Source organism: Accipiter gentilis, chromosome 8 (assembly GCF_929443795.1).
Source record: "Accipiter gentilis chromosome 8, bAccGen1.1, whole genome shotgun sequence".
Lineage (NCBI taxonomy): Eukaryota > Metazoa > Chordata > Aves > Accipitriformes > Accipitridae > Astur > Astur gentilis.
In genome coordinates, this window is record NC_064887.1 from 18,247,016 (window position 1) to 18,259,323 (window position 12,308).

A 12,308-nucleotide genomic window follows, 5' to 3' on the forward strand; every position below is an offset into this window, starting at 1 on the left:
GGGATCACTTGTGGCTGGAAGCCTAGATGTTAGCAAGGAATCGCCAGGGAATTTTATCACCTGTTTAGGTGCAATGTTCTGGCTGCAGCAGGCCACACAGCTTTTCATACCGGTGCTGTAGGACTGAGTGCTGCAGCCCAGCAGCTATCGCGTGATTAAAAGCAAACATTACTCCTGAAGTGTTCATTGGGGCGACATCTGAAACTAGGAGAGGCAGGCAGAGGGGACCAGCTGATTGAGGACTGTAGGTTGAACATCCCTATTTTAAGGAACACTTGTTTGTTTTTTTTAAAAAATGTATTTCATCTCTTACACACGTAGCCAGGCACTTACTGTTTGCGCATAGGAATTGAACCCTGTGTCCTACTCGAATTCATCCACGTATAATGCAATGCACTATGGATCTTTGTGCTTTAAACAGCCTGTTGTTACAAAGCAGAGACCTGTGACTTAGATTAAGTTTAAATCCTGATTTGCGACATGTTAGCACAGCAAACTAATGCCAAAATCTATTAAGCCTCCAAGGTTTGGGGTTTTTTTTGTTGTTCTTGATGTTGGGTGAGTGCTGAGATCTTGACCACAATCACATTTGCTTCTGGGCAGGAGGAAATAGTCCATGTAGTTCCAGTAATCCAGACAAGCAGTCACATCTGGTTTTATGAATGACTTCAGGGGGAAGGGAAGTTTGCAATTGATTAACATTGTTCTTAAAATCAAAGACTACTGTAGTTTCAGGAATTACTATAGAGAGCTTCAGGGACCTTGGCAGTTAGCTCAGAAAAACTTCTCCCCCCCAGCCCCCACCAAGATTAATCAGAAAATTGTACTAAGAGACCTAATAGTTCCAAATCTGTACTTGCAGCTCTTCAAAATGAAATGAAAAATTAATAAACAGTTAGTCTTTCTGGATTATGGTAATTATACATAAGATGAAAATCCTATTTTTATATTTGAAATGAGTATGCTTATATTAAATAGCCAAGCTTTTTTACTATACCTGTTAAACAGGTTTTCTTATTGTTTAGTTGTCTATTATCATCTATTGAAACGGTTACTAAAATTCAAGAACATATAAAAATGAAAACTAATAGTTTTAGGAAAAATATACACAGTTTTTCTGTGAGTTTGATACAGTCTTTTTTTTTTTTTTTTTTTTTCTCCCCCTAAAGACAAGTTGAGTGTGTGCTGGTAGCAAGTCAATGTGAACTGCAAATAATATTGTGCCTGAGTACACATCAGCTGTTAAGCATGCTGTAGTTTAAGGCTCCACTTACATTTCTATAACAATTCCTACCAGAAGTAAGCAATCTGAATTCTTGCCCTATTCAGTATTCTCTGTGGTAAATACATGGTATAACACAGTGCAGCTGTACTGTGCTCTTAGGAGCAACTCTTTGGGAGGTATTAACACCCAGGATTTTAGCGTTATCTTTTTCTTCTAAGAGGTGACAATTTGAGAATCTCATTTTGAGTTGGAAGTCATTCAGTTTACACAACTTAAGCAGTTAAGCAGCGTTCTCCGATATGTTCAGCTTCATGGTACTCTCTTCTATTCAGCAGTATCATTTCCATCCTTCAGCAACTGAGATGTTTTATTCTTAAATGGGAGTTTGGCTGGTAAATGCAGTTTGGCAAGGCACGTGCTTCACCAATTATTTGGCTCGGAACTGACCTGAGGAAAAAGTGCGGGGGCCTCCATGGGTTTTCATAAACAACATTACTACTCTCTTTCACCACATCAGCCAGAATAGACTCTGTGTATTAAAAGACATGCTCAGACCACTACCCATTATTTTCAGCAGCTATACTTAAAACATTTCCCAGGAGTATAGAAATTGAAGGCTGGCATCTTGAATTCACCTGTGTAAATAGTCTTTGAGCCAGCAATCAAAGCGAGGTTGAGTCATTAGGCCATTGCAGTAGGAAAGCTATATATATGGGGGTTTGTGTTTTGTTTTGGGTTTTTGTTTGTTTGTTTTTTTTAAAGCAGTAGTATCTAATTTGTGGTCCTTGATAGTTTATTGCAGTAAACGTAGCTTCAGTTCCATTACATGCTGAAATGTTTCAGAAATCTCCAGTCTGACTTGTGAACATGTATTTTCCCATTGCAAAGAAGTATGCACCACTGCCTCTAATTGCTTTCTGTACAGCTACAGTCCAGCAGGTTATGAGCAGCACTGGGTGTCCGCTGCCCTTTGCTGCTGCTGTGGCAAAGAACTAGGTCACCAGCAGTCTGCTGTGGCACAAGGGAAGGATGCTATGCTGAGTGGCCCAGTCCTGGGACCACCCAACAAAGCTTGGCTCCTCTCTTTTAACCAGCAGTCAAAAAAATACCAGAATTAAAAAAGAAACTCGGGATTGGTAACTGGCTGCCCATTCTTCTATCTTGCATTTTAAAGCAGTGAGGCCTTGTTCTCTGTTTTGCCAGCAGGAGTGGTTTAGTCATTATCTGCTTCAGAGCATTTCTACTCTTACGATATTTTATGTTAAATGATTCTGGGAGGGAGAGTAAAGGAAGTGGCTGTGCAAAATCCATTGATGGTTTCTTGGTGTAGAGAAAGTGAATGATTTCTTCTGTCTTTGCACCCTGCCCGCTTGAGCAGTGCAAAGGAAAGGACCTGGCCCCCACCACCAACCATTGTTTCTTTTGACGTACTTACCTCTCAGGTTGAGGGGCAGAACACCTATGTCCTAATGGATGTGAGGCTCAACCTGGGAAGGAGTTTATCCAAATGGGGAAAACAATTTTTTGAAACAATATTCAGCTCTAACCAGAGACTTGTAATAGGTTGTCATCAAAAGCTGGAATATGCTGTGTTTTAAGTCACTTCCCGGTTTAAAAGTAGAGTTTGAGTTTAGCATTTTGGGAGGTGCTTTTCTTAAAGAAAAAAATCCTATCTTGCTTCTCTTACTCAACTATTAGACGTTCTGCCCAGTTGTGTCCATCTTGGCATTATCACCGTTTTAAAATGGAACGTTGCTGGGGCTGCTCATCTCTCTGGCATGAGGATCTGCCTCAAACCTTCATTGCATCCCAGCAGCAAAACGTGCTGCTGCTGGAGCAGGAGGAGCAACTTTGCTTGCAGAACACGCTCTTGCTCTGCATTCACAGCGACCTTCAGGGTTACTGAGTGCACGGTTGCCTCCTTGGAAGACTTTATTTCACAGTGACCTTTGTGCCAGGTGACACATCTAGGTAGCTAGGTGACAGGATACTTTTAGTTCAAAAGTATAATTAACTCTGGATGATAAGAGAGACAGAAGGGGTATCATCTGTGGCTTTGGGGGGTGGGATTTAAAGATGAATGCTTAAATGCAGAGGCAATGTGACCAGCTTCCAGTGTTAGCATCCACGCTATTGAACTCTTAGATGTCTCAGAAGCAGATTGGAGAAGACTCTGAATCCTGAAACCCTCAAGTCCAGGGACAAAAGTGCTACTGAGACTGCTCAAGCTGAGGAGAACTTTAACTTAATTACTGGAAATTTGGAATGCAAATTACTAATGATCATGGAGACTTAATTTAATTGAAGACTTGTTATAGGCTCTGTATCTGGAACAAGGGCTCCAAAACCTGTTTATGGAAGGACATAACATCCCTTTAACAGGTGGGATGTAGGACTTTTAGAGGGATAAAAACCTCCCTTGTAACAAAATACATTATCGTTCAATAGATAAACAACTGAAGTCTCTTTAGGAAACCCTAGTCAAGAATATTTCTGAATTATTTATATTTTAATTACATTGTTCTGTTTGAGAAGTGTACGTTCTTGGCATAATTGTAGCATACGTCGGGTGCTATTGGAATATGGAATAAAGGTTTTCTTTTGGTTTGGAGGTTGTTTGTGGGGGTTGGGTTTTGGTTTGTTTGGTGTTTGGGGGGGGGTACCTTTACCACTTGTCTTTCTCCTGTGAACTTTGAAAAGTATAATACCATGCTCTGAAGGAGTTAGATGATGAGTTATTTTCCAAGAAGCTTGCAGAACAAGTGCAAAGGATTATGGTTTAAAAATACCCACTTTTTTTATTTACAAACAGCATTTTGAGCTCTGTTTTTAAAGGCTATAGAGGAGTATACTAATCTTGAAGCTCTTTTTTTACATCCTAAATTTTTATGTGTTAGACAAACAGGGAAATCAAAGATCTGAATCTAATTTGGATGTACTTAATACTTTAGTTGCTATACGGTTACTATATGAATTTTTTTTTAGTTTCAGTTGTTTCTCAAAACAAAACACTCAACATGGGCTAGTCAGTTTCCTTCATTATGGATATGAACCTTTGTACTAGTTGCTCATCACTATTGATTATTCTTTAAAAAAAAGTTGATTCTTTTTATATGCCTATATATGGAAACAATGTCATGTATTTCCCAGTACAACTATTAATAGCCTTTCTCCATATGCATAATAAATTATTTATTTTAATCTGCACTAACAGAAATGCACTTACAGGAATCACAAGTGCACTTTAAGTATAAATTTGCATGATTTTTTTTTTTCCTTTCGTTTCTTACTCAGTTGCTTGCTTGTTGTCTTTTTTCACTGATAGACAAATTCCGTGGCAAGATGGTGATTCCGACTACTTTTAATATTTAAGAATCTTCAAGTTGCTAACTGTTTGTAGTAAAAGTAGCAGCTATGGGTAGAAATGTTTTAATAAGAGGGGTTTAAAGGTCATTTAGTAAACTTGTAAAATTATAGTTGAGGACTAGTAGATTGGATCTTGCTTATGGAAGGTGGTATCACTGGAAAGTGCACAGACTGAAATAGTTTGACCAGCGTTATCTATTGATGTGTATGGCCCAGGCACAACCTTCAGGATCCTCATTTCCCCAAAATCTTCCGAAAACAAACAAGTCACTGTGGGCTATATCTAGAGATCATGTGTTCTGGGACGTTCTTACAGTTTATTAGGCCCATGCTGTGCTTCTTGAACTCCTTCCTGAATGTTTTTTTTCTACTGTTTCCTCTGCTGTATTGTTGGTGTTTTGAAGAGCAAATAGTGATGACAACTAATTTTACACCCAAAACTTTTGAATGTTTAATCATCCCTTCAAATACCTTACTGTCCACCCAAATATTTCAGAAGTCTAGGCAATTTCTTCATTGTGTCTAAGAAAATTTACTGTAATTTTGGTCTTTTTGGGTAGTTATGTACAGATCAGGCCACACATTTACTAAATACATACTGAATTATGACTGGATCAGATTCTAAGTTCAGGAGAACCTTTTGACCTTCCCTCAGCTCTTGCTAAGCCTTCTTGGATAGGACCTAGCATCTACTCATTGTACAGAGCCCATGTATAAGACACACAGCAAGTGTTATTACATATGTAATTAATTGTATTTGTACTTTATTAATGTAGGCTCTATACCATGCCCTTTGTACTCTTACTTCTCAATGATATGTAAACATAGACCAAGCACAAGCATAACCTCATATATATTGGTAATCTGAAGACCTTTCCTCCCCTTCTCCCTTACTACACCAACTCCTATTCATTGCTGCAACTTTTTTTTTTCCATTTCAGCCTAGCTTGCCTGCACAAGAAAGTAAGATTATTTTTTTAATCATTATTATTTTTTAAAGTGAAGGCTTTACTTGAGGGATTTAAAAAAAAAAAAAATCTAGCAAATTTATTTTCCAGTAACATCTTGATAAATCTTTATAAAGATGCCAGTATTTCTTTAAAGATTTGCAAACACCACTTTTTTTTTTTACAGTCTTTAAAAGGAATCTGTTCTAATGAATGTATAAAAATTCATCATAGATAATAGTTGTTCAAAGTTAGTCTTATTTTCTATATCCATTTGGTCTGTTAAAACACACAATTAAATCTAGAAAATTACAAATGTGAGTCATTAGCTCTGAGGCATATAACTGCCAGGCAAGCAGCCATGACAAATCCAGAAGTATTTAAATCTCTTGGTGTTAAAAATAGGCATAGTAAAGATGTCACTAAATTTAAAATAAATCTGTTGTAAAATGTAATTCTAGTTAACATGTAATGTCTTGCGAGATTGTTGCTTTAGGGCAACATGAGTGTAGACCCATGGTTAGTAAATGGTCTTACAAAGTGAGTGTTTAATATACAGATGCCTAAAGGCTAGTCATTTTAAGTGTGCAGCATGCATTGTCAAGAAATAGTGTTTCCTGGTAGTTATATTACTGTTGTGGGTTTTTTTTTTTCTAGGGGGATGCCAAAAGTCTTCTAGCCTCTGAGAATGTGAGCACTGGCCAAAAGTTGGACTTTTCAGATACAATGGTACAGCAGAAGCTGGATGAAATAAAGGACCAAATCAAGCGGGAAATAAGGAAGGAACTTAAAATCAAGGAGGGAGCAGAGAACCTCAGGAAGGTCACAACAGATAAAAAGAACTTGGCATATGTGGACAACATTTTGAAAAAATCAAATAAGAAGTTAGAAGACTTGCATCATAAGTTACAGGAGCTAAATGCACACATTGTTGTAACGGATCCAGAAGATGTTGCAGGTACCATATGTTACTGTGAAATCAATTTTTTCTCTTGGCTTAGATAAGCTGTATCCCATTTCACTTGAAAAAATTGTTCTGGGAATGAACAAATCCTTAGCTGGTGAGTTTATTACTTATGTATGCCTATTTGTTTTGACTCACAAATAAGTGTCCAGTTCCTTTGAGTTTAAATTTTTTTTTCTGGGGAGCACTGTATTTCACAGACTATTTGATGATGCTCTAAAGACTAACTTTACTTGTACCAGTTCTTCACTTTCAGCTATTACTCTATTAAAATATTTTCTCAATCAGTGTAATCTAACTTTTACAAACTGTTTTTCTGTTACGCCATTTACCTGACTAACTTCTCAAACATTTCTTGCCGTTGCAATGATTTGTTAAGTCTTCAGGCTTTTCCACAATGACGCTACCATTTTAAAGACAATTTGAAATAGTTTTCACAGAATCACAGAATGGTTGTAACTAATGGTTTTAATTAGTATTTTCTGTGGCAGTGAGTCAGTACTAATTTTGAATGTATTTTTTTAAAATACCAGGCTTGGTATTTTAAGATGGATGTTGTGAAAGTAAACAGTCCTTTTTCAGCTTTGTGGAATGACTTGGGAGATATTGCCAACCTGGCGATTTCACATTGCACAGACTCTTCTTGGCAAAAGGTTAATAAATGTGCACAAGCTGTCAAAGGTGTTTGCAAAGTGAATGCCAAGCTCTAAGAAGCTTGGGCAGTAGAATAAAAGACTGCATCATCCTTGTGAAGAAAGTTTGGTTACAGTGAGAATTTAGGAAAACACTGGCAGGTGATGTCAGCAGTTCATACTGTCTGGCTCTGTGACATGCTGCAAAAGTGTTGAAGTGTCCATGGTGGCCTGCACAGTATTGTCTGCATTTTTCACTTTTGATCTTCACAACATACAAGGGGCGGGGTTGTAGGGGGGCCGCTGGAGCTAGTGAGGCAAAGTAGTTGCTGCAGCATGAAATGAAAATGAATACAATAATGTATGCCTCATAGATAGCAATTGGAGTTTTAGTAGGCATGAAACATTCTGTTCCATATCAGCTAAACTTTATGAAAATCCACTTCAGTATGGACAGTAGCATGGCTTTTAAAGGAACAGGAAGAGTGAAACAGCAAGAAAACTGTATATAAACTGTATATAGACTGAATATAAAAATCTGTGTGAACATAAATTTGTGAAGTTCATCTAATAGTAGAACTTGAAAAGTGGATTAGCACAGAATGCTGTTGTCAGAATGCCCCCTTCCAGTGTAGTGTTTTAGAACTCTTTATCACAACAAGTTAATGAGCAATGTTGTCCTTGTGCATGACTTGGGAAATGCAGTAGATGCTAAGAAAGCATTTACTAGTTCTAGAGAGAAGGTTTGGGTACAAAGATCTAAATAATGTTGTTCAAATCCGTAGTACACTTCTGAAGAGGCCAACAGTGCCTATTTTGCGAATAACTGTTACAGACTCTTCATGCCTTGTGTTCAAATACCAGAGGCTTCATGAAAGGCTCAAGGGGTAAAAAGTCAAGGTTGATAAACTTACATGCTTCTATCTGCTTTTGATGCATGCTAAACTTCTCAGTACTATATTTTTATCTTTTGTTCCGTTCAAAGTGGTTTTGGTAGATAGTTTTTACAGTCTTACTTAATTATTGAAATATGCAAGAAAAAACTTAGGAATTCTGTTGAGATCTTTATATTCTTTGTATAGTATCACATCAGGTATTCCTATGTAAGACCCATTTTAATAGAATATATTGCCAAAAAATGAAAAAAAGAAGTAGTCTTTAATTTTTTTAATATCTCTTTTTAGATCAAAGATCTACAACCACCCACCCTCCAGAATTGAAATGCTTGAGGTTTTTTTACACTGTTTGCCTTGTAATTTAATTGTCTGTCTCCTTCCTTGTTCATGGTCACTAATTCATTGAGGAGGAGCACTATCAGTAAACATTCTGTCTGTCTTGAGACTAATGGGTGCAAGTCATCTAGGTGGTACTCTGATTTTTAATACTGAAGTCTTAAGTTTGACAAGGTATTAGTGAGCTTGGCCTTTGCAAGATAAGGTTGGTAATATAAAACTGTAAATACAAAACACGCCAACTGTGTGGGTGCTTGTGTGAGTGTGTATATATTTATATATACACACAAACATAATATTCAGCAAATAGGTATACACATAGCTCTAAATATCACTGCCATCTGACAGAAGATACTTCTGTGGAGAGGTCACAGGTATCTCAGTTTGGGAATTCTTGCTTTTGCTCAAGATCAACAGTGAATTCAATAACCATTTGCTCATGAATATGGGAGCTCCCTGAGTAAGTGTATTGTTTCCCAAGGTTAGCTTTATTCCGAGTTACAGATTTTCACTTTAACTTGTGTTTGACCCTTTTCTGGTCAGTTATGATTTAAAGAGAGAAGGAAATATGTGGGAAATTTTTATACTGTGCAGAGCATGAATGCTGAAAATAAGGTAAAGAGGGCTCAAGAACTGTGGGAGTCAAGATCTGTGTTCTCTTTATGTACTTTAATATTTTTTGGGGGTGGCCCTATGTTTTTCCCTGGTTTCTAGGGTACACTGTGTAGGTTTTTGCAGGTTCTAAGTAGCAAAGTCAGGACTGAGATCCATTGAGAAGTAACACTGAGAGAATCATTGCCTACAAGATGATGGTCCCTTTGACCTGTCAGGCCTGAACTCTGAAGATTTTTGGACTGTTTCTGTTGACTGGTTGAAAGGTCATTGTAGTAACTTGGAGAAGTCATTTAATCTTTTCTTGTTCCTGTATCTGAAAAGCGGATGTGAACATATATTTCTAAAGAGCTCCAGACTTAGAGCTGAAAAGTGCCATGCAAGCTGTTGTGACTCTTACTATCGCTTATGGTATCAAGTAGTAACTTACATTACTTTTTTAACAAACTGCTAATTTGTAGTCTAACTCCTTTGTAATCAGCACAGGGTAATTGATACATGTGAAACCCATTAAATGTAGTGTTAATGAATCTACTATAGAAAAATGTGTTTTAATATTCCATTTCAAGCAAGTTAAGATGTTTTGATCGTAGTTTGCCTAGAGTTGAAAGCTTTCCATTTCCTAATGCCATAGGAAACTATTTTCACAACTATTTGAAGATTTGGTATTAAACCTTAACCAAAAATTGCAGTTTGCTAAAAAGCTATGTTACTGAATGTGAGGGTAGATTTGGCAGCAGATGTATGATTCAGAAACGACTTTTAGCATAACATAGGTTTACTTTACATTACGGGGTTGCTGGTGAATCTAGATTTGTTTTAGAAGTGGGACGTTGTACCCAGGTCTGCCCTTGTCATGCAGTGTATTAGTCATACTAGGATGCAGAGTTTTAAAATTTTTAGGTCAGCACTTAAAAGTGAAGCAGAATGCAGCAATACAAAATGAGTAGGACAAGCCTAGTGACCATTACTGCTGAAAATGAGAGATTTATTTTAATGCGTAACATGGGGATGATTATTTCAGTTTTAGAGATTAAGAAATTTTGTATCTTGAAAACATACTTCTACACAGTAGAACAGATTAAGTTGATATTCTTTTCATGTGTCTAAAAAGTAGCAGTAGAGATTGTGGGGTTTAGTGTGACTCAGTGAGGTGTGAGATTGAAATAGCTTACCTACAGCAAGTCACTGATTTAATTAGGCATATAGTTGATATGCAGGCTATATATGAATTGGGAAATTATTCTGTCCTATTGAGCAGAAGCAAAGGTGGATAGGAAGATGAGATGATAGAAAAACCTTTGAGGGAATTGAGGACACTGGTTAAAATGTGGAGAACATGAAATCAAAAAGACAAGTTCATGCTTCTTCCATTCTCCTAACTAACTTCTAAGCTATCCACTTTACATCAAATTTGGCTGTAGGAGTCAAAAGGAAAATAAATTATTTTATTTAAGAATATGACTAGCTGACAGGGGAGTGAGAGAGACTGTTTTGGGGATTCCTTTGTCCCTACAAGTGACTAGGTTAATCTGTCAGACACCAAAGACCAATTACTGGAAGCTGGTAGAGGTAGCAACCAAATTGGTGTAGACAGTAACTTTTTAGACAGCAGACTCCACCTACAAGGCTCATATCCATGGGAATTTCATGGTGACTTTGGGGAACCTTAATACAGAATAACATTATTGAAGCAATCTGAAACAATCTCCTGACACTTGTTTAGTAGTTAAAATTAGCCATTACTGAATTGAAATTCAGTTGAACTTCAAAAATTGCCAGGAGGTCAGTGCTGGATGCTGAGTGAACTTACTGATGGCTTAGGTCAAGTGCTGATGCAACCATCTGACTTCCTGAGAAAAGCCCGATGATGACCCCTCTTTCTTCCCCTCTCCAGCAATGCCTAAACATGCATCACAGGTATTCCTGTTTGGTATGACACTGATGAGGCTAACTGCAATTAAATATCCTCAAATAAGTTTAAAATTAACTGTTTACCAAAGGGCACTTGCTGCTAATTGAGTAGCTTAGGAGAATGCTGCAGTACCATCCAGGAACCCAAATCCAGCAAGTTATATGGGATTCTAGATTTCACACTGAGCTTATTGAAGAAATAGCATACCTAGCATCTGGGGAAGAGTCCCCAAAGAAATGAGCAGCAGTCTCAGAAGAGTAGAGTTGTGTCACTACTCTGATAAATTTAATTTAGATGGGAGTGCTGGTAAAAGGCAATTTAGAAGCAAGAAGTTTTTACTGGTGAGCACTATGCAAAGACTCAACCTGAAAAGGTTTTCAGAAGAGCAAAGATCATGGTTAAGATAAACATTTCAGACTGAAAACTGCCATTGTCATCATGCAATCCAGACATTAAAAAACAAAAAAAATCAGTTAAACCATCTCTATTAACTTATTTTAAATCTTACCGAGTATATTTTCATGAAAACAGGGTATTGCAGGTGCTGGGGAAGCAGTACTGCAGCTGTTCCAGCAGCCTGATGTGTGCTAACAAGCTGCACAAAACTCATTCGTGTCAGGCAACAACATTCATAGTTGTTCAGCAAAAACAATGTGCTAGTTACTTGAAATGAAGTCAAGTTCAGCTGAAATACTTCTGTTACTTCGCTTGATATTCACTGTCAAGAAGAAAATGCTTAGGAGCACTAATGCATACCCCAGCAAAGCTCTTGCTGTCCTATGCAAAGTTGGACTTGAATGCATCCAAAATGGCAAGTCTTGTACTGTCCTTATTGACCAACAAAAGTGGCAAACTGGAGAATCTCTTATTGTCCCCACTTACCTACTTGAGTGAAATATCAATTTGGTATGAGTACTTAACTCTTGTTTAACTTTAAGCACATACTTAAATCCCATTAATTGCAATTATCTGGATTAATTTATTACTTATTTGTATTATGAAGATGACCAAATGTCTCGAGATTTGAGCCCCTCTGTATAGTGTTTTACACAAATAGGTCAGAGATAACTAGCCATACCAAAGTGATTACAACCTCAGTAGACATTACAAAGAGAGAGGGAAACAGCTAATACAGATGTAGCTTGTAGTGCTGCTGCTAAGATTGTCAATGCTTTCCATAACAGGACCAGTTTGTCTGGCTGATTTAAAACTTTAATCTGAATTCTTGTGTAAGAAGCTGTCTCGGGCTGCTTACTGAATTGTAATGGGGCCGGGCAGCAGCAGGAGTCACTTGGAAGCCATTTCTGAAAAGCTGTTGGTAAACTTTTTTTTTCTTTAAAAAAAATAAAATATTTTTGTTAAGAAACCATATTGTTCCATGTTTGGGAGTTTAGTGAGCAGCTATTATACATGAA

The 12,308-nt window shown here is 37.3% G+C and overlaps 1 protein-coding gene across 2 annotated transcripts in view; it reads left to right on the forward strand.

Annotated features, from left to right (window-relative positions):
- The window catches only part of PKN2 (protein kinase N2), a 56,091-nt gene that overhangs the window by 18,533 nt on the left and 25,250 nt on the right, over positions 1–12,308 (forward strand). The window contains exons 1-2 of one of the 2 annotated variants that reach the window (XM_049809172.1): positions 5,446–5,554; positions 6,196–6,496. In XM_049809172.1, coding sequence (XP_049665129.1) covers positions 6,265–6,496 — 232 coding nt within the window. In that variant the 5' untranslated portion in view covers positions 5,446–5,554; positions 6,196–6,264. Of the gene's footprint in view, positions 1–5,445; positions 5,555–6,195; positions 6,497–12,308 lie in introns of those variants that run through there. The other variant, XM_049809169.1, reaches the window with a different exon arrangement.